At 33.2% G+C, this 22,666-nt stretch overlaps 2 protein-coding genes and 4 long non-coding RNA genes across 10 annotated transcripts; 2 read left to right on the forward strand and 4 right to left on the reverse strand.

Annotated features, from left to right (window-relative positions):
* Positions 1-491: 491 nt before the first annotated feature.
* Positions 492-3,388, reverse strand: LOC121725528. The gene is made up of 4 exons (XR_006035397.1): positions 3,268-3,388; positions 2,790-2,916; positions 2,416-2,601; positions 492-1,469 (listed from the first exon to the last, which is right to left on the reverse strand). It is a non-coding gene; the product is annotated as an uncharacterized LOC121725528 (long non-coding RNA).
* Positions 3,388-4,664, reverse strand: LOC121725529. Its single transcript, XR_006035398.1, has 3 exons — positions 4,531-4,664; positions 4,331-4,448; positions 3,388-3,459 (listed from the first exon to the last, which is right to left on the reverse strand). It is a non-coding gene; the product is annotated as an uncharacterized LOC121725529 (long non-coding RNA).
* Positions 4,665-5,051: 387 nt separating this feature from the next.
* On the forward strand, positions 5,052-10,125 carry LOC121725554. Of its 3 annotated transcripts, XM_042112562.1 has the most exons (10): positions 5,052-5,451; positions 5,661-5,753; positions 5,865-5,948; positions 6,031-6,162; positions 6,710-7,176; positions 7,376-7,727; positions 7,772-7,813; positions 7,914-8,146; positions 8,677-8,743; positions 8,986-10,125. In XM_042112562.1, exons 1-10 carry the CDS (start codon positions 5,184-5,186, stop codon positions 9,543-9,545), a joined length of 2,298 nt encoding a protein of 765 aa, XP_041968496.1. In that variant the 5' UTR covers positions 5,052-5,183; the 3' UTR covers positions 9,546-10,125. The 3 variants fall into 3 exon arrangements, with proteins under 3 accessions (XP_041968496.1, XP_041968498.1, XP_041968497.1); XM_042112564.1 differs by lacking the exon at positions 8,677-8,743 and having other exon boundaries at positions 8,986-9,038; XM_042112563.1 differs by lacking the exon at positions 8,986-10,125 and having other exon boundaries at positions 8,677-8,976.
* A 1,475-nt stretch (positions 10,126-11,600) lies between these two features.
* Positions 11,601-14,497, reverse strand: LOC121740626. The gene is made up of 4 exons (XR_006037662.1): positions 14,377-14,497; positions 13,899-14,025; positions 13,525-13,710; positions 11,601-12,578 (listed from the first exon to the last, which is right to left on the reverse strand). It is a non-coding gene; the product is annotated as an uncharacterized LOC121740626 (long non-coding RNA).
* On the reverse strand, positions 14,497-15,773 carry LOC121740627. The gene is made up of 3 exons (XR_006037663.1): positions 15,640-15,773; positions 15,440-15,557; positions 14,497-14,568 (listed from the first exon to the last, which is right to left on the reverse strand). It is a non-coding gene; the product is annotated as an uncharacterized LOC121740627 (long non-coding RNA).
* A 387-nt stretch (positions 15,774-16,160) lies between these two features.
* Positions 16,161-21,234, forward strand: LOC121740625. 3 transcript variants are annotated; one of them, XM_042133360.1, is made up of 10 exons: positions 16,161-16,560; positions 16,770-16,862; positions 16,974-17,057; positions 17,140-17,271; positions 17,819-18,285; positions 18,485-18,836; positions 18,881-18,922; positions 19,023-19,255; positions 19,786-19,852; positions 20,095-21,234. In XM_042133360.1, exons 1-10 carry the CDS (start codon positions 16,293-16,295, stop codon positions 20,652-20,654), a joined length of 2,298 nt encoding a protein of 765 aa, XP_041989294.1. In that variant the 5' UTR covers positions 16,161-16,292; the 3' UTR covers positions 20,655-21,234. The 3 variants fall into 3 exon arrangements, with proteins under 3 accessions (XP_041989294.1, XP_041989296.1, XP_041989295.1); XM_042133362.1 differs by lacking the exon at positions 19,786-19,852 and having other exon boundaries at positions 20,095-20,147; XM_042133361.1 differs by lacking the exon at positions 20,095-21,234 and having other exon boundaries at positions 19,786-20,085.
* The last annotated feature ends 1,432 nt before the right edge of the window (positions 21,235-22,666 follow it).

Below are 22,666 nucleotides of genomic sequence, written 5' to 3' on the forward strand. Positions count from 1 at the left end.
TTAAAAGCAAGCATTCCAGCTGGTAGCACGGAGTTGACTGGTGTCATCAACTCCGTACCGACCGAAATGTCCAATCAAAAAATTTATAAAGCAATTTCGAGTAGTACAAAAAGGGTAATATGTGTACGTAGAATAATGAGAAAAGCTAAGGTTAACAACAGCTTTGAGCTGCAACCAACGCAATCAGTGGCAATTACATTTTCGTGCTCTACATCATTGCCTGAATATGTTTTAATAAATATGTGGCGATTTCCTGTTACGACATATATTCCACCAGTGAAACAGTGTTATAAATGTTTAAGATACGGACATTTAGCAAAGTTTTGTAAGAATGCAGAGCGTTGCTCGATATGTGCCGAGGCTCACAATTATAAAAACTGTACTCAAAGCCCAGATAAAGCTGTTTGCGTACATTGCAAAGGTAGCCATTTATCTATATCTGGAGAATGTAGAGTTAAAAAAATGAAAATAGAAGAAAATAAAAAAAAGTATACAACTACATCATATGCAGACCTTTTTAATAATAAATTACAAAATTTCCCTTCATTGAATGAAAACACAAATAGTAAAGACTTATTAAATGTACTTCTCTCAAATAAAAACGCACTTACGTTACTCACAGAATGTTTAATTAAAGCTATTACTCTGAACAAGACTCAAAATGCAAGCATAAACTCACAGCTTCTTTCAGAAACAATAAAAGAAACTATAAAAGAAAAAAATAACAATCTTTCACATTCTCTGCCCAAGTAAATATTATGCAATGGAACAGTCAAAGCTTGCCAAGTAATAAATATGAACTACAAAAATTTCTATTAGATAATTCCATCCACATTTGTATAATTAGTGAAACATGGCTCAAACCACATATCACATTTAACATGAAAGGATACTCTATTGTGAGAAATGACTGTGGTAATAATCACAATGGAGTAGCCATATTAATTCATAACACTATAGTCTATAACAAAATTAATACATTTTATGATGATTCTTTACAAAATATTGTTGTTCAGATTCAAATTTTTCAGAAACAAATTTCGATTGTAAGTTTTTACAGCCCAGGAAGCTGTACTCCTGAATTTAATAAGAAAAAATTTAATGATTTAATACACACTATTCCGAAACCGATAATTTTGGCTGGAGACTTTAACGCGCATCATGCTTTATGGGGTTGCGGCAAAGTTGACGCGCGAGGGAGAGATATTGTTGATGTCGCTGATGAGAATGATTTGGTTCTCTTGAATGATGGACGTCCAACCACTGTAGGGTCGCATAGATGGAAGCCAAATGCACTAGATTTGACTTTTGTTTCGGCGTCGTTAGCATTATTTTGTGAATGGCAAGTTTCTTCAGACTCGTTAGGTAGTTATCATTTACCAACTCTGACAACATTGAATCTTTCTCCATCATTCTCTCCCCATAGTAACTTGTCACAGACATTTGAAAGTTTTCCTCTTCACACGAATCTGAAAACAGTAAATTGGGATTTGTATGAAAAAACTGTTAATCAAAAATTAAAAAAATTTCAAATTGAAACATGCGATTTAATCGACAGTTATAATAGATTCTGTGCGCTTATAATTCAAACTGTTGATAAATGTGGCACATTTATCAACGGTTTGAATAAGCCTAAGTTCTGCACCCCAACTGCTAATTCTGTTTCTCAAAGTTCTGCCTGTAGTAACGTTAAAAAAAAAGTTAAAATTCCATTAGTATGGTGGAATGAAAAATGTTCCAAAGCTGTACATGATTGTCGTCAAGCCTATGCGCGGTTTAAAGCGAATTCTTGTATTGAAACTTTTGTCGAATTTAAGCGTCTTCAGGCGCATAAAAAACGCGTATTGAAACAAGAGCGAAGACTTTCTTGGGAAAACTTTTGTAAATCTGTTAGTAGATTAACTCCTATGAGCCAAATTTGGATGAAAATAAAAAAATTCAACCGAAGTTATACACCTAGAAGTAGTTTCATTGATAGTGAATGGATATTACAGTTTTTAAATAAATATACTCCAGATACAGTACCAAATAATTATAAGAACAGTAATTCCAATGTGACAACATCTCCAAATTCTTTTTTAGTAGATAGTTTTACATTTGAAGAGCTGAAAGCAGCCATAAAATCTCGTAAAGATTCTGCTTGTGGTCTAGATTGTTTATCTTACAAAATGTTTAAATTGTTAGACACCAAAAATATGAAGTTGTTCCTTAATCTATTAAATTCATTGTGGTGCCATTCCATGATTCCTGAACAGTGGAAAACAGATTGTCTCGTTCCAATATTAAAACCCGGAAAGAATATAAATGTTGCAGATTCATATAGACCTATAACTTTAAGTTCTTGTGTTGGCAAAATATTTGAACAGCTTATTAAACAGCGATTGGAATTTTTTATAGAAAGAAATCATATTTTACCTAGTAATCAGTTCGGTTTTCGGCGTGGCCGTTCGGCTAGAGAGAGCTTGAGTCATTTTTGTTTGGACATTCACAATGCTCTGTCTTGTAATTCAATATTGGTTGGTATTTTCTTTGATGTTGTTGGCGCATATAATAATGTCAATTTGGAAAAACTTTCAACTATTTTAACTTCTTTACAATTACCTGAAAAATTGGTAAATTGGGTGTATCATTTTCTTAGTGGTCGTAAATTATATGTGAAATTTGAAAATAAACTGATTGGTCCAAGGTATTCCTACAAAGGAATAAGTCAAGGTGGAATTCTCAGTCCTTTACTATTTATTTTGTATATACATAAGTTAAATATTGTCTTAGGTCAAAACATTACTAACCTACAGTTTGTAGATGACTTAACTATATATTGTACTGCAGACAAGTTGTCTGCAGCTATTGAAAATCTCAGAGTTGCTCTCCTCGGCCTTAAGGCCTATTATGATGATCTGGGCTTGGACATCAGCTCTGAAAAAAGCAAAGTTTTAGTTTTTTCAAAAAAACCTAGCAAAACAACAAACATTGTCCTACAATATGGAGATAGTATGTTAGTAGTTGACAAAACTGTTAGATTCTTAGGTGTGATTTTTCAGAACTCCTTCAAATTTAATAAATATATTGATTACTTAGCAAACAGGGCTTTAAAGGCTTGCAATATATTAAAGTCTTTAGCAGGCACATATTGGGGAGCTGATCCAAAAATTTTATTAATTCTTTACAAGGCTATTGTAAGAAGCCATTTTGAATATGGTTATGTATGCTTTGCTTCTATTCCACATTTTATTGATAGACTAGATAAAGTTCAAAATAGGTGCTTACGGATTGTGCTTGGTGCGATGTGTTCCACACCCATAATATCAATGCAGGTTGAATGTAACATCCCTCCTTTGAAAATTCGCTTTAAATATTTAATATACAGGTTTTTGTTGACAATTTCATCCATTAAAAATCATCCTCTTCTTGTAAAATTGCAGAGTGGTTCTTCTTCTTCTATTTTATTACATTACCTACCTGAAATTGTAAAAATAAAGCAAGACTATAACTTATATGAAAGTGACTTATGGCCTTGCTATATGAGCACATTTAGCTCTAAATATTTTCCACTAAAAATTGTAATTGATAATTCTTTGAAGTGCAAAGAAGATGTCTACCTTTTACTAAGTAACCTAGTTGGTTATCAACAAGTCTATACTGATGGTTCAAAGACTTCTGAGGCGGTATCAGCAGCCATATATATTAAACAGGATAAGAAAGGATATGGTATTAGGCTTCCAAATTTAACAAGTATTTTTACTGCTGAGTGTTTAGCAGTTCTGTCTGCATTAGAGTATATTGAAACTCAAGTTTATGATAAATGGATTATAGTGTCCGATAGTCTTAGCGTTCTTCAAAACTTAAATAACCCCAAATTTTGTGCTACAACTAACTATATTATCCATGATATTAGAGAAAAATATACAAAATTAACAACATTAAACAAAAAAAATATAGTTTTAGTCTGGTCACCGTCACATATTGGTGTTAAGGGAAATGAACAAGCCGATTTTTTAGCAAGAGCTATAACTACTTGTTCTCAGGAGCATTGTATTAAAAACATATGTCTTCCAGAATCTGACGTTTTAGTCAAAATAAAAGAAACCTTTAAAATCGAATTTACAAATTTTTGGAAACAGACCATGGAAACCAAAGGAAAATGGTATTCTAAGATTAAACAGGAGTTGTCAGTCCCATGGTTTACTAAAGGTGTTTCATTTCATGACAGGAAATTTTATTCTACTATTTGCCGTCTTAGACTTGGTCACTGTCGATTTAATGCTCATCTTCATAGATTGAATATATTGAGTTCACCCGTTTGTAATTACTGTAATCATTCTGAACAAACCTTGGATCACATTTTCTTTACTTGTAACAGTTTTACTCTTCAAAGATTTATTTTTATTAATCACTTGATGGATATCTTTAAAACTGCTGAAGCCATCCCGCACTCCCTTCAGCAGCTTCTGAAAACACCCGATTGTTATAAGCCAATATATGAGTACGTCCTTTCTACCATTGGTGATATATAATTAAATAGGTACTCACCAGTCATTACCTATATACCTTGAGATTGTATATAGTAACACAGAGATAGTTCTCTGTAACGGTTATGTGTTGTAAATTTCCTAATTATATATAAGTACTTTGTGGTTGTAAATAATTCTCTTTTATATTTGCTTTTCATCTCGTTTTTCTTAGTTTTAGTAATAAAATATTATTTAATGTACTTAACTTTGAACTGTTTATTAGCAGACTTTTTAGCCTTTTTAGGCATCTGTCAAGAGTCAAGACCACGTCAAGACAATGAAGACAATGACCAATGACGACAAATGACAATATGTCAAATTGAAGAAGGGACAGTATTAATTAAACAATACTATCAAAACATGAGAAATGGCTTCGGCCTGATGAAAAAACTTATTATTCATATTATTTATATCAAAGAATTGGCTTCGGCCTTCACTATCATTCATTAAATAGAGAAAACATAGAAATGGCTGTATGGGCAACGCTCCCTTTGCCTGTCCCGACCGGGACGAATTAACAAAAAAAAAAAAAATCTTCCTCTCCACCTTAACTGTAATTTGCTGCTACTCCTCATACCGAGAGATACCTAGCATTCCTTATACGCGTTGTGTGTATTGTTGTTTGTTGTGTATTGTGTATATTTGGATATTTTTTGCGAACTGGACGCTATCATGTATTTTATGTGTTGTGTACGTAATTGTAGCAGCACGCGCAAGGACGCTATGTTACATAAATTTCCATGTAACGAAAATCGCTTATTAAAGTGGATTCAGTGCCTGAAAGATGATAATATAAACATATCTTCAATTCATAATTTGTTTGTATGTCAAAAACATTTTGAACGAAGATTCGTTCGTGAGAACTCGCGTCTGTTGTATGATGCATATCCGACGCTATTTACACCTGCTGAAATCACAACTGGAGTTCCTGAATGTAAAGGTAAATAATCCGTGACATATTAACTACGAATAATAAAAACTATTTATTACTCGTAGCATATTAATTATTGTGCTTATTATTACTTATCCTTTTTGATGTCACAACTAAATTACAGCCACTCTTTATCTAGCCTGTAGTTACTGACTCCTAAGAGGCTATAAGAATACTTATATTATTTCACTCAATATTGTATAGTATTTTTTTTCCAGAAAATGTGGATCCAAAAGTTGATCACAGTTACAGCAGGAAGAGGCACATCGACCACACATATGCCAAAGATTTACCTCCAACATCAAGTTCTGGTCAGTAGCAGAAGCATAATCTATTGTATTACTTTTTTCAATATCATAATAATATGCCTTGCATTTATAATTGCATAAAACTTAATTGAAATATTTTTTTTTTGTTTTCAGGTGCATGCAGGATTGTTCTTAAACCAAGATTGTTATCAAATACAATTACTAAGAACAAAGTCGAGCTAACCATCCCTGAAAGCAGTAAGTTCTCTTGTACTGAAATTATCACACTAAAAGTATATACTTCTTTTTACAAATTTAATCTTAATTATATCTATTTTAGGTGCCCCAGGATCATGTGAAAAAACTTGTAGTGTCATTCCACTTGATGCTTCTCATGTCATGGACAGTGAGAGTAAAGATCCTTCACGAAATATTCTGAGAGTTGAAGTCCGCTCTCAATCACCTACTACAGGTTAGTTGAAATCATGTTAAATTAATTGAATCAATGATTTCTAAAACAACATAACTAACATTTTTGCTGAAATCGAGTTTATAGCGATTTTGGATTTAGTCTATGGCCATTAATAAATTGTGCATTAAAACAACACAATTGCTTTGCGTTTTCTATGTAAATTGAATTACTGAAAATACCGCTTAGTGTTAGAACAACATAACTGACTGACATTTCTCTTCGGTGATTGTTAGAACAACACAAGTGCATACAATGGGGTTTGTCCATTTTTTTTTAATTTTGCTCATTACAAAAACATTTCGAGGAATAAGGTCAGTGATCGTTTTTCTGTTGTTTTAGAAATCATTGATTCAATTGTAATCAGCCACAAATGTAAAATTCCCTTAATCTTAAATGTAACATTTAAATAAATTATAATTGATCTATTAATTAACATTTTCTTCACATGAAGTATTTTAAGAAATACACTTTTGTTATGTTAAAATAAATGGTTTTTAGGGTTCTGTATTTTATAATTATTGTATTATTCATTGCTATAATTTTTCAGATGCTTGCAAAGCTAAAATTGAGAATACAATTATTACACAAACCCCTAAAAAGTCAGGAAGGAAAAGAATAATTCAGGCACTTAATAAGTTAACACCCACCTGTAAGCTTATCTACAAAGAATACACAAAAGCCAAAAATCAAGCTGACTATCATCGTCGGGCTAAAAGAGCTGTCAAATTTGCAAAGGAGCATTCTTTTGAAGAAATGGCAGAAAAAATGAACCCCTACGCTAAGAAAATTTTTGAAATGCAAATCAACCTGTGCACGAAAAAGAAAAAAGGTCGCAGATTCACATTAGAGGAAAAACTGATAACTTTGGCCATAATGAAACAAAGCCCAAAATGCTATCGTTTTTTGCACAAAATTTTCATTTTACCATCTTCATCAACTTTAAATAAGATGGTATCCAGATTAAAGATTGAGGCTGGTATCAACCCCCAATTTTTCACTCTAATGAAAAAAGAGGTAACCATAACTTATATAATAGGTAAAAAGAAAGTAGGTATATATTATTATAATATAAAGAAAGTACTTATCTATTATCTCATTACAGATAGATGGAATTTTAAACATATAATTTATATTTATTTTACAATATAGGTCCAAAGAAATGCACATGTAGATACATATAATAGACTTAACATTTTGAAAATCTTTATTTCAGGTTGACACCTGGGAGGACTCAAAAAAATATTGTTCGATCCTATTTGATGAAATGGCATTGGGAATGGGACTGTCATATAATTCGAAAGATGATAAAATACATGGATTTGTCGAACTGACTGGGAGAAAAAATAAATTTGCTGACCATGTTTTGGTTTTCATGGCACGTGGAGCAGTCCATAAGTGGCAGCAGCCTATTGCATATTATTTTTGTGAGGGGGCTACGTCTGGGCCAGAGTTAAAAAAGATTATAAAAGATATTGTATCGGCCATTGCTGATATTGATTTGAAACCAATAGTCCTTGGTTGTGACCAAGGCACAGCTTTCCAATCTGCTGTACGTAACTTACAAGTTACGTACAGCAGATTGGAAAGCTGTGCCTTGGTCACAACCAAGAAGAGACGAGGCGAGAGCAATTGCTTAGGAATGAAGAGCCAGGTTAGAATTTCACAAAGCTAGTTATTACTACTGCTTCATTTTAAATATTATATTTAATATGTTTATATTCACAATATCATGTATTTTCAATATTTTACAGATCAGTCTGTCATCATTGGATGCTCCAAACTTAGTGTCATATATGACCCATCCCACCTCATTAAAGGGATAAGAAACAACTTTCTTACCAAAGATATAAAATGGAAAGGAAAGATTTCAAAGTGGCAAGACATAGTAGATGTTTACAAAACTGACTGCAGCCACACACAATCAAGAATATTGCATAAATTAAATGACGAGCATGTCATACCAGCAAAAGTAAAAAAAATGAAGGTAAGATTTTTTTTATTTAAATCCAAACCTATTTTTAAATCAGAATTTTTACTTCTCACCCCTATGAAAATGTGCTGCATAGGTATATAATGTTTGTGGCATCATCTTTGTTCGAAAGTATAAAGTTAATATACCTAGCGGAATAGAGAAACAAAGGCCTGAGCAAGCGAGATCACTATCAGTAATACTGCATGGTAAAAAGAGACTTGTGATACATAACAGCAGAACCAATTTGTTTCATCTATTTGACTTCCAGTTGGCACGTTGACTATTTAATCTGCTTGTGTAAGTGTATATGATATGTAAACAAATGTTTACACACAGATGTAAATCAATTTCGGTTTAGTTTGACAGCTCGAGATTGTTGCTCTATTCTGCTAGGTATATTAAGTTTATGTTCGAAAGGTGTCTTTATTTGACACCGATATTTCCTATGTTTTATGAAACTATTTAACCTTTTGAAATAGTTTGCATAATTTATTATTATTTTATATTTTATTTTATAATCCAATTAATAACTTGCTTTCCAGGTGAAGAATTGTGTGCGCGTGCTTAGCAAATCTGTAGCTGCTGCACTTTCCTACACTTCACAGTTCTGTAAGTTACCCAGATTTCGATCTAACACAGAATATTACCAGGCTAAACACAGTTTACTTTCTCATGTCCCGGAGTGAGCATGATATACTCAAAGTCCACTTTGCTAGCAATTTGCAGGATTAATAAGATTTACATGTCTTTTAATTAAAGGAAATATAATTAAATAAGCAAGTAGCTACCTATGTCTTATTTAAGCTCCAGAAGCAAGTTATATAAAATAACATACAATTCTGTTGTTACAGCTACTTATGTTGACGGAACACCAGTCAGTGGGACATTAAAAAATACTGCAGAGACGGTGTCATTTTTCGACGACTTATTCGACTCTGTGAATGGTGCAGCTGCCACAGCTAAAGCTGCGAAGGGTAAAACATTGCGGACCGCAGTGAAGGATTGTACCCAGCACCACAAGTTTTGGGTAGATGCAATAAAAAATCTTGAACAAATTAAATTCATGGAAAATGGTCGTGAAAAGTCTGTGCCCACCTTAAAAAATTTTGTGACAACACTAAAAAGCTACATGAGATTGTGGCAGGTATTCAAATCAAATGATTTAAAAATTATGCGCCCTAGGTATTTTAATACAGACCCTGTCGAAAATTATTTTGGTCAGGTTAGGGCGTATAATTATCGTAACACAGACCCTACCTGCCACAATTTTATAAATACTTATAAGGCGTTGACCATCACTCGTGTGATTAAATTTCATTCGGATGGGTTTAATTGTGAGGATGACCCCGCAGAACAATTAATAAATCTTCAATGTCTTTTCCAAAACGATGAAAACAAAGGCCAAAATTAAGAGACACAAAATAATGTTCTGCTGGGTTGTTCAGAACCAGAATCGCAAGGAATATTGGAGCAAGCGCGAAAGGAGAGATTAAGTACTCATTCTAAGGCTTATGTGACTGGATGGGTAATTCGAAAAACTTTAGAAAAGAACCCTTGTTCCTTATGCAAAAAATCTTTGACAAGCAATGAAAATGAAACGATACATAATTGGATTAGTCATAAGGAATTTAAGGCGTCGAATAATAGCCGCAAGCTGAGTTACCCATCTGGAGTAGCTGTTAGGTGCTTCGGGACAGTATTAAATAAAACAAATGAGTTTTTAGAAAAAAATGCTCACACAAAAGATATTTTAAAAACTATTATGAAAGAAATAGATACTATTGATTTGGTAAACTGTCCCGAGCACAAAGATTTCGTACACCAATACTTCTTGCAGATCGTCATCCGATTCACAATTTATAATTGGTGTAACACGATAAACAAAATTTTGAAAGGTGTGGATATTGTAAGGCTGGAAGGTAAAAATTTGCCATATTACCAGAAGCTGGCCTATGAAAAATATCTTAAAAGAATTAAAAATAAAACTATAAATAAATAAAACATTTCTTTTATTTAAAACCTTGGGTGTAATGCGTTTCAAATGAGAATAGGAACGAAAAAGTGGGAAATCATTTATTTTAATAGTGTGGCTACTAGTCTGTTTAATTAGTATTAATATAAAAAAATATATCAATTATAACCTCATTTCTACTAGTGCTTTTTAACCGACTTTCAAAAAGGAGGAGGTTCTATGTTTGGCTGTGGTTTTTTTTTTTTTGACAACCTAAATTAGGTACGTCCAGTAGGTAGTCGCACCACACCATCACACTAGCAAGGGCAAAAAAAAAATTAATGTCAGTATCGCTCGGAAATCGTAACACTTGCACCAAATGAGAATGAAAGATGGCAGTCTGATACGTAGTATCCCTAAGTAGTCTGTGATGGAATTCGATTTTCGGGAGTGGCGGGAAAAGTAGAAAATTTTTCAGCACTGAAAATTTAATTTGATTTTTATTGTTAAAAGTTGCATAATTGTAGGATATTTGTCGTATTGTATATATTTTTTAATTGTATATAATTATTATTTCTTCGTATTGTTGGTAAGTTTTTTAATTATATAAAAGTCCCTTCACGGGACCAGGCGCGCCGCGATGTCTCAGCGGCCGTCCAAACGGAAGAAGAAGAGACCAATATCGTCTAGTCCGGTGGATGATCAGGCTGAGTCGAGTAGCTCTGAACAGTCTGAGCCCACAGAGGAATTTAGCAAATATGCTCCTTATAGAGTAAATGATTACAGCCGTCGCTATCCAGAGGACAGCGCAGCTGGATTTGAATTTGTAGTCTTCGTGGAAAGCACAGGTGAAACTCCTATAGGTACTCGCGATCTCATGGGTTTAAGTCGTATTTTCCAACAATCGATTAAGGGAATATCTTTCTTGAGAAAAATTAATAAATTCAAAGTTGGAGTCTATTTTAATCGGCCGAACTTAGCTAACGCATTTCTTGAAAATACTACTTTTTTACGAGACCAAAATTTAAAAGCAAGCATTCCAGCTGGTAGCACGGAGTTGACTGGTGTCATCAACTCCGTACCGACCGAAATGTCCAATCAAAAAATTTATAAAGCAATTTCGAGTAGTACAAAAAGGGTAATATGTGTACGTAGAATAATGAGAAAAGCTAAGGTTAACAACAGCTTTGAGCTGCAACCAACGCAATCAGTGGCAATTACATTTTCGTGCTCTACATCATTGCCTGAATATGTTTTAATAAATATGTGGCGATTTCCTGTTACGACATATATTCCACCAGTGAAACAGTGTTATAAATGTTTAAGATACGGACATTTAGCAAAGTTTTGTAAGAATGCAGAGCGTTGCTCGATATGTGCCGAGGCTCACAATTATAAAAACTGTACTCAAAGCCCAGATAAAGCTGTTTGCGTACATTGCAAAGGTAGCCATTTATCTATATCTGGAGAATGTAGAGTTAAAAAAATGAAAATAGAAGAAAATAAAAAAAAGTATACAACTACATCATATGCAGACCTTTTTAATAATAAATTACAAAATTTCCCTTCATTGAATGAAAACACAAATAGTAAAGACTTATTAAATGTACTTCTCTCAAATAAAAACGCACTTACGTTACTCACAGAATGTTTAATTAAAGCTATTACTCTGAACAAGACTCAAAATGCAAGCATAAACTCACAGCTTCTTTCAGAAACAATAAAAGAAACTATAAAAGAAAAAAATAACAATCTTTCACATTCTCTGCCCAAGTAAATATTATGCAATGGAACAGTCAAAGCTTGCCAAGTAATAAATATGAACTACAAAAATTTCTATTAGATAATTCCATCCACATTTGTATAATTAGTGAAACATGGCTCAAACCACATATCACATTTAACATGAAAGGATACTCTATTGTGAGAAATGACTGTGGTAATAATCACAATGGAGTAGCCATATTAATTCATAACACTATAGTCTATAACAAAATTAATACATTTTATGATGATTCTTTACAAAATATTGTTGTTCAGATTCAAATTTTTCAGAAACAAATTTCGATTGTAAGTTTTTACAGCCCAGGAAGCTGTACTCCTGAATTTAATAAGAAAAAATTTAATGATTTAATACACACTATTCCGAAACCGATAATTTTGGCTGGAGACTTTAACGCGCATCATGCTTTATGGGGTTGCGGCAAAGTTGACGCGCGAGGGAGAGATATTGTTGATGTCGCTGATGAGAATGATTTGGTTCTCTTGAATGATGGACGTCCAACCACTGTAGGGTCGCATAGATGGAAGCCAAATGCACTAGATTTGACTTTTGTTTCGGCGTCGTTAGCATTATTTTGTGAATGGCAAGTTTCTTCAGACTCGTTAGGTAGTTATCATTTACCAACTCTGACAACATTGAATCTTTCTCCATCATTCTCTCCCCATAGTAACTTGTCACAGACATTTGAAAGTTTTCCTCTTCACACGAATCTGAAAACAGTAAATTGGGATTTGTATGAAAAAACTGTTAATCAAAAATTAAAAAAATTTCAAATTGAAACATGCGATTTAATCGACAGTTATAATAGATTCTGTGCGCTTATAATTCAAACTGTTGATAAATGTGGCACATTTATCAACGGTTTGAATAAGCCTAAGTTCTGCACCCCAACTGCTAATTCTGTTTCTCAAAGTTCTGCCTGTAGTAACGTTAAAAAAAAAGTTAAAATTCCATTAGTATGGTGGAATGAAAAATGTTCCAAAGCTGTACATGATTGTCGTCAAGCCTATGCGCGGTTTAAAGCGAATTCTTGTATTGAAACTTTTGTCGAATTTAAGCGTCTTCAGGCGCATAAAAAACGCGTATTGAAACAAGAGCGAAGACTTTCTTGGGAAAACTTTTGTAAATCTGTTAGTAGATTAACTCCTATGAGCCAAATTTGGATGAAAATAAAAAAATTCAACCGAAGTTATACACCTAGAAGTAGTTTCATTGATAGTGAATGGATATTACAGTTTTTAAATAAATATACTCCAGATACAGTACCAAATAATTATAAGAACAGTAATTCCAATGTGACAACATCTCCAAATTCTTTTTTAGTAGATAGTTTTACATTTGAAGAGCTGAAAGCAGCCATAAAATCTCGTAAAGATTCTGCTTGTGGTCTAGATTGTTTATCTTACAAAATGTTTAAATTGTTAGACACCAAAAATATGAAGTTGTTCCTTAATCTATTAAATTCATTGTGGTGCCATTCCATGATTCCTGAACAGTGGAAAACAGATTGTCTCGTTCCAATATTAAAACCCGGAAAGAATATAAATGTTGCAGATTCATATAGACCTATAACTTTAAGTTCTTGTGTTGGCAAAATATTTGAACAGCTTATTAAACAGCGATTGGAATTTTTTATAGAAAGAAATCATATTTTACCTAGTAATCAGTTCGGTTTTCGGCGTGGCCGTTCGGCTAGAGAGAGCTTGAGTCATTTTTGTTTGGACATTCACAATGCTCTGTCTTGTAATTCAATATTGGTTGGTATTTTCTTTGATGTTGTTGGCGCATATAATAATGTCAATTTGGAAAAACTTTCAACTATTTTAACTTCTTTACAATTACCTGAAAAATTGGTAAATTGGGTGTATCATTTTCTTAGTGGTCGTAAATTATATGTGAAATTTGAAAATAAACTGATTGGTCCAAGGTATTCCTACAAAGGAATAAGTCAAGGTGGAATTCTCAGTCCTTTACTATTTATTTTGTATATACATAAGTTAAATATTGTCTTAGGTCAAAACATTACTAACCTACAGTTTGTAGATGACTTAACTATATATTGTACTGCAGACAAGTTGTCTGCAGCTATTGAAAATCTCAGAGTTGCTCTCCTCGGCCTTAAGGCCTATTATGATGATCTGGGCTTGGACATCAGCTCTGAAAAAAGCAAAGTTTTAGTTTTTTCAAAAAAACCTAGCAAAACAACAAACATTGTCCTACAATATGGAGATAGTATGTTAGTAGTTGACAAAACTGTTAGATTCTTAGGTGTGATTTTTCAGAACTCCTTCAAATTTAATAAATATATTGATTACTTAGCAAACAGGGCTTTAAAGGCTTGCAATATATTAAAGTCTTTAGCAGGCACATATTGGGGAGCTGATCCAAAAATTTTATTAATTCTTTACAAGGCTATTGTAAGAAGCCATTTTGAATATGGTTATGTATGCTTTGCTTCTATTCCACATTTTATTGATAGACTAGATAAAGTTCAAAATAGGTGCTTACGGATTGTGCTTGGTGCGATGTGTTCCACACCCATAATATCAATGCAGGTTGAATGTAACATCCCTCCTTTGAAAATTCGCTTTAAATATTTAATATACAGGTTTTTGTTGACAATTTCATCCATTAAAAATCATCCTCTTCTTGTAAAATTGCAGAGTGGTTCTTCTTCTTCTATTTTATTACATTACCTACCTGAAATTGTAAAAATAAAGCAAGACTATAACTTATATGAAAGTGACTTATGGCCTTGCTATATGAGCACATTTAGCTCTAAATATTTTCCACTAAAAATTGTAATTGATAATTCTTTGAAGTGCAAAGAAGATGTCTACCTTTTACTAAGTAACCTAGTTGGTTATCAACAAGTCTATACTGATGGTTCAAAGACTTCTGAGGCGGTATCAGCAGCCATATATATTAAACAGGATAAGAAAGGATATGGTATTAGGCTTCCAAATTTAACAAGTATTTTTACTGCTGAGTGTTTAGCAGTTCTGTCTGCATTAGAGTATATTGAAACTCAAGTTTATGATAAATGGATTATAGTGTCCGATAGTCTTAGCGTTCTTCAAAACTTAAATAACCCCAAATTTTGTGCTACAACTAACTATATTATCCATGATATTAGAGAAAAATATACAAAATTAACAACATTAAACAAAAAAAATATAGTTTTAGTCTGGTCACCGTCACATATTGGTGTTAAGGGAAATGAACAAGCCGATTTTTTAGCAAGAGCTATAACTACTTGTTCTCAGGAGCATTGTATTAAAAACATATGTCTTCCAGAATCTGACGTTTTAGTCAAAATAAAAGAAACCTTTAAAATCGAATTTACAAATTTTTGGAAACAGACCATGGAAACCAAAGGAAAATGGTATTCTAAGATTAAACAGGAGTTGTCAGTCCCATGGTTTACTAAAGGTGTTTCATTTCATGACAGGAAATTTTATTCTACTATTTGCCGTCTTAGACTTGGTCACTGTCGATTTAATGCTCATCTTCATAGATTGAATATATTGAGTTCACCCGTTTGTAATTACTGTAATCATTCTGAACAAACCTTGGATCACATTTTCTTTACTTGTAACAGTTTTACTCTTCAAAGATTTATTTTTATTAATCACTTGATGGATATCTTTAAAACTGCTGAAGCCATCCCGCACTCCCTTCAGCAGCTTCTGAAAACACCCGATTGTTATAAGCCAATATATGAGTACGTCCTTTCTACCATTGGTGATATATAATTAAATAGGTACTCACCAGTCATTACCTATATACCTTGAGATTGTATATAGTAACACAGAGATAGTTCTCTGTAACGGTTATGTGTTGTAAATTTCCTAATTATATATAAGTACTTTGTGGTTGTAAATAATTCTCTTTTATATTTGCTTTTCATCTCGTTTTTCTTAGTTTTAGTAATAAAATATTATTTAATGTACTTAACTTTGAACTGTTTATTAGCAGACTTTTTAGCCTTTTTAGGCATCTGTCAAGAGTCAAGACCACGTCAAGACAATGAAGACAATGACCAATGACGACAAATGACAATATGTCAAATTGAAGAAGGGACAGTATTAATTAAACAATACTATCAAAACATGAGAAATGGCTTCGGCCTGATGAAAAAACTTATTATTCATATTATTTATATCAAAGAATTGGCTTCGGCCTTCACTATCATTCATTAAATAGAGAAAACATAGAAATGGCTGTATGGGCAACGCTCCCTTTGCCTGTCCCGACCGGGACGAATTAACAAAAAAAAAAAAAATCTTCCTCTCCACCTTAACTGTAATTTGCTGCTACTCCTCATACCGAGAGATACCTAGCATTCCTTATACGCGTTGTGTGTATTGTTGTTTGTTGTGTATTGTGTATATTTGGATATTTTTTGCGAACTGGACGCTATCATGTATTTTATGTGTTGTGTACGTAATTGTAGCAGCACGCGCAAGGACGCTATGTTACATAAATTTCCATGTAACGAAAATCGCTTATTAAAGTGGATTCAGTGCCTGAAAGATGATAATATAAACATATCTTCAATTCATAATTTGTTTGTATGTCAAAAACATTTTGAACGAAGATTCGTTCGTGAGAACTCGCGTCTGTTGTATGATGCATATCCGACGCTATTTACACCTGCTGAAATCACAACTGGAGTTCCTGAATGTAAAGGTAAATAATCCGTGACATATTAACTACGAATAATAAAAACTATTTATTACTCGTAGCATATTAATTATTGTGCTTATTATTACTTATCCTTTTTGATGTCACAACTAAATTACAGCCACTCTTTATCTAGCCTGTAGTTACTGACTCCTAAGAGGCTATAAGAATACTTATATTATTTCACTCAATATTGTATAGTATTTTTTTTCCAGAAAATGTGGATCCAAAAGTTGATCACAGTTACAGCAGGAAGAGGCACATCGACCACACATATGCCAAAGATTTACCTCCAACATCAAGTTCTGGTCAGTAGCAGAAGCATAATCTATTGTATTACTTTTTTCAATATCATAATAATATGCCTTGCATTTATAATTGCATAAAACTTAATTGAAATATTTTTTTTTTGTTTTCAGGTGCATGCAGGATTGTTCTTAAACCAAGATTGTTATCAAATACAATTACTAAGAACAAAGTCGAGCTAACCATCCCTGAAAGCAGTAAGTTCTCTTGTACTGAAATTATCACACTAAAAGTATATACTTCTTTTTACAAATTTAATCTTAATTATATCTATTTTAGGTGCCCCAGGATCATGTGAAAAAACTTGTAGTGTCATTCCACTTGATGCTTCTCATGTCATGGACAGTGAGAGTAAAGATCCTTCACGAAATATTCTGAGAGTTGAAGTCCGCTCTCAATCACCTACTACAGGTTAGTTGAAATCATGTTAAATTAATTGAATCAATGATTTCTAAAACAACATAACTAACATTTTTGCTGAAATCGAGTTTATAGCGATTTTGGATTTAGTCTATGGCCATTAATAAATTGTGCATTAAAACAACACAATTGCTTTGCGTTTTCTATGTAAATTGAATTACTGAAAATACCGCTTAGTGTTAGAACAACATAACTGACTGACATTTCTCTTCGGTGATTGTTAGAACAACACAAGTGCATACAATGGGGTTTGTCCATTTTTTTTTAATTTTGCTCATTACAAAAACATTTCGAGGAATAAGGTCAGTGATCGTTTTTCTGTTGTTTTAGAAATCATTGATTCAATTGTAATCAGCCACAAATGTAAAATTCCCTTAATCTTAAATGTAACATTTAAATAAATTATAATTGATCTATTAATTAACATTTTCTTCACATGAAGTATTTTAAGAAATACACTTTTGTTATGTTAAAATAAATGGTTTTTAGGGTTCTGTATTTTATAATTATTGTATTATTCATTGCTATAATTTTTCAGATGCTTGCAAAGCTAAAATTGAGAATACAATTATTACACAAACCCCTAAAAAGTCAGGAAGGAAAAGAATAATTCAGGCACTTAATAAGTTAACACCCACCTGTAAGCTTATCTACAAAGAATACACAAAAGCCAAAAATCAAGCTGACTATCATCGTCGGGCTAAAAGAGCTGTCAAATTTGCAAAGGAGCATTCTTTTGAAGAAATGGCAGAAAAAATGAACCCCTACGCTAAGAAAATTTTTGAAATGCAAATCAACCTGTGCACGAAAAAGAAAAAAGGTCGCAGATTCACATTAGAGGAAAAACTGATAACTTTGGCCATAATGAAACAAAGCCCAAAATGCTATCGTTTTTTGCACAAAATTTTCATTTTACCATCTTCATCAACTTTAAATAAGATGGTATCCAGATTAAAGATTGAGGCTGGTATCAACCCCCAATTTTTCACTCTAATGAAAAAAGAGGTAACCATAACTTATATAATAGGTAAAAAGAAAGTAGGTATATATTATTATAATATAAAGAAAGTACTTATCTATTATCTCATTACAGATAGATGGAATTTTAAACATATAATTTATATTTATTTTACAATATAGGTCCAAAGAAATGCACATGTAGATACATATAATAGACTTAACATTTTGAAAATCTTTATTTCAGGTTGACACCTGGGAGGACTCAAAAAAATATTGTTCGATCCTATTTGATGAAATGGCATTGGGAATGGGACTGTCATATAATTCGAAAGATGATAAAATACATGGATTTGTCGAACTGACTGGGAGAAAAAATAAATTTGCTGACCATGTTTTGGTTTTCATGGCACGTGGAGCAGTCCATAAGTGGCAGCAGCCTATTGCATATTATTTTTGTGAGGGGGCTACGTCTGGGCCAGAGTTAAAAAAGATTATAAAAGATATTGTATCGGCCATTGCTGATATTGATTTGAAACCAATAGTCCTTGGTTGTGACCAAGGCACAGCTTTCCAATCTGCTGTACGTAACTTACAAGTTACGTACAGCAGATTGGAAAGCTGTGCCTTGGTCACAACCAAGAAGAGACGAGGCGAGAGCAATTGCTTAGGAATGAAGAGCCAGGTTAGAATTTCACAAAGCTAGTTATTACTACTGCTTCATTTTAAATATTATATTTAATATGTTTATATTCACAATATCATGTATTTTCAATATTTTACAGATCAGTCTGTCATCATTGGATGCTCCAAACTTAGTGTCATATATGACCCATCCCACCTCATTAAAGGGATAAGAAACAACTTTCTTACCAAAGATATAAAATGGAAAGGAAAGATTTCAAAGTGGCAAGACATAGTAGATGTTTACAAAACTGACTGCAGCCACACACAATCAAGAATATTGCATAAATTAAATGACGAGCATGTCATACCAGCAAAAGTAAAAAAAATGAAGGTAAGATTTTTTTTATTTAAATCCAAACCTATTTTTAAATCAGAATTTTTACTTCTCACCCCTATGAAAATGTGCTGCATAGGTATATAATGTTTGTGGCATCATCTTTGTTCGAAAGTATAAAGTTAATATACCTAGCGGAATAGAGAAACAAAGGCCTGAGCAAGCGAGATCACTATCAGTAATACTGCATGGTAAAAAGAGACTTGTGATACATAACAGCAGAACCAATTTGTTTCATCTATTTGACTTCCAGTTGGCACGTTGACTATTTAATCTGCTTGTGTAAGTGTATATGATATGTAAACAAATGTTTACACACAGATGTAAATCAATTTCGGTTTAGTTTGACAGCTCGAGATTGTTGCTCTATTCTGCTAGGTATATTAAGTTTATGTTCGAAAGGTGTCTTTATTTGACACCGATATTTCCTATGTTTTATGAAACTATTTAACCTTTTGAAATAGTTTGCATAATTTATTATTATTTTATATTTTATTTTATAATCCAATTAATAACTTGCTTTCCAGGTGAAGAATTGTGTGCGCGTGCTTAGCAAATCTGTAGCTGCTGCACTTTCCTACACTTCACAGTTCTGTAAGTTACCCAGATTTCGATCTAACACAGAATATTACCAGGCTAAACACAGTTTACTTTCTCATGTCCCGGAGTGAGCATGATATACTCAAAGTCCACTTTGCTAGCAATTTGCAGGATTAATAAGATTTACATGTCTTTTAATTAAAGGAAATATAATTAAATAAGCAAGTAGCTACCTATGTCTTATTTAAGCTCCAGAAGCAAGTTATATAAAATAACATACAATTCTGTTGTTACAGCTACTTATGTTGACGGAACACCAGTCAGTGGGACATTAAAAAATACTGCAGAGACGGTGTCATTTTTCGACGACTTATTCGACTCTGTGAATGGTGCAGCTGCCACAGCTAAAGCTGCGAAGGGTAAAACATTGCGGACCGCAGTGAAGGATTGTACCCAGCACCACAAGTTTTGGGTAGATGCAATAAAAAATCTTGAACAAATTAAATTCATGGAAAATGGTCGTGAAAAGTCTGTGCCCACCTTAAAAAATTTTGTGACAACACTAAAAAGCTACATGAGATTGTGGCAGGTATTCAAATCAAATGATTTAAAAATTATGCGCCCTAGGTATTTTAATACAGACCCTGTCGAAAATTATTTTGGTCAGGTTAGGGCGTATAATTATCGTAACACAGACCCTACCTGCCACAATTTTATAAATACTTATAAGGCGTTGACCATCACTCGTGTGATTAAATTTCATTCGGATGGGTTTAATTGTGAGGATGACCCCGCAGAACAATTAATAAATCTTCAATGTCTTTTCCAAAACGATGAAAACAAAGGCCAAAATTAAGAGACACAAAATAATGTTCTGCTGGGTTGTTCAGAACCAGAATCGCAAGGAATATTGGAGCAAGCGCGAAAGGAGAGATTAAGTACTCATTCTAAGGCTTATGTGACTGGATGGGTAATTCGAAAAACTTTAGAAAAGAACCCTTGTTCCTTATGCAAAAAATCTTTGACAAGCAATGAAAATGAAACGATACATAATTGGATTAGTCATAAGGAATTTAAGGCGTCGAATAATAGCCGCAAGCTGAGTTACCCATCTGGAGTAGCTGTTAGGTGCTTCGGGACAGTATTAAATAAAACAAATGAGTTTTTAGAAAAAAATGCTCACACAAAAGATATTTTAAAAACTATTATGAAAGAAATAGATACTATTGATTTGGTAAACTGTCCCGAGCACAAAGATTTCGTACACCAATACTTCTTGCAGATCGTCATCCGATTCACAATTTATAATTGGTGTAACACGATAAACAAAATTTTGAAAGGTGTGGATATTGTAAGGCTGGAAGGTAAAAATTTGCCATATTACCAGAAGCTGGCCTATGAAAAATATCTTAAAAGAATTAAAAATAAAACTATAAATAAATAAAACATTTCTTTTATTTAAAACCTTGGGTGTAATGCGTTTCAAATGAGAATAGGAACGAAAAAGTGGGAAATCATTTATTTTAATAGTGTGGCTACTAGTCTGTTTAATTAGTATTAATATAAAAAAATATATCAATTATAACCTCATTTCTACTAGTGCTTTTTAACCGACTTTCAAAAAGGAGGAGGTTCTATGTTTGGCTGTGGTTTTTTTTTTTTTGACAACCTAAATTAGGTACGTCCAGTAGGTAGTCGCACCACACCATCACACTAGCAAGGGCAAAAAAAAATTAATGTCAGTATCGCTCGGAAATCGTAACACTTGCACCAAATGAGAATGAAAGATGGCAGTCTGATACGTAGTATCCCTAAGTAGTCTGTGATGGAATTCGATTTTCGGGAGTGGCGGGAAAAGTAGAAAATTTTTCAGCACTGAAAATTTAATTTGATTTTTATTGTTAAAAGTTGCATAATTGTAGGATATTTGTCGTATTGTATATATTTTTTAATTGTATATAATTATTATTTCTTCGTATTGTTGGTAAGTTTTTTAATTATATAAAAGTCCCTTCACGGGACCAGGCGCGCCGCGATGTCTCAGCGGCCGTCCAAACGGAAGAAGAAGAGACCAATATCGTCTAGTCCGGTGGATGATCAGGCTGAGTCGAGTAGCTCTGAACAGTCTGAGCCCACAGAGGAATTTAGCAAATATGCTCCTTATAGAGTAAATGATTACAGCCGTCGCTATCCAGAGGACAGCGCAGCTGGATTTGAATTTGTAGTCTTCGTGGAAAGCACAGGTGAAACTCCTATAGGTACTCGCGACCTCATGGGTTTAAGTCGTATTTTCCAACAATCGATTAAGGGAATATCTTTCTTGAGAAAAATTAATAAATTCAAAGTTGGAGTCTATTTTAATCGGCCGAACTTAGCTAACGCATTTCTTGAAAATACTACTTTTTTACGAGACCAACATTTAAAAGCAAGCATTCCAGCTGGTAGCACGGAGTTGACTGGTGTCATCAACTCCGTACCGACCGAAATGTCCAATCAAAAAATTTATAAAGCAATTTCGAGTAGTACAAAAAGGGTAATATGTGTACGTAGAATAATGAGAAAAGCTAAGGTTAACAACAGCTTTGAGCTGCAACCAACGCAATCAGTGGCAATTACATTTTCGTGCTCTACATCATTGCCTGAATATGTTTTAATAAATATGTGGCGATTTCCTGTTACGACATATATTCCACCAGTGAAACAGTGTTATAAATGTTTAAGATACGGACATTTAGCAAAGTTTTGTAAGAATGCAGAGCGTTGCTCGATATGTGCCGAGGCTCACAATTATAAAAACTGTACTCAAAGCCCAGATAAAGCTGTTTGCGTACATTGCAAAGGTAGCCATTTATCTATATCTGGAGAATG

Source organism: Aricia agestis, chromosome 3 (genome assembly GCF_905147365.1).
Source record: "Aricia agestis chromosome 3, ilAriAges1.1, whole genome shotgun sequence".
Lineage (NCBI taxonomy): Eukaryota > Metazoa > Arthropoda > Insecta > Lepidoptera > Lycaenidae > Aricia > Aricia agestis.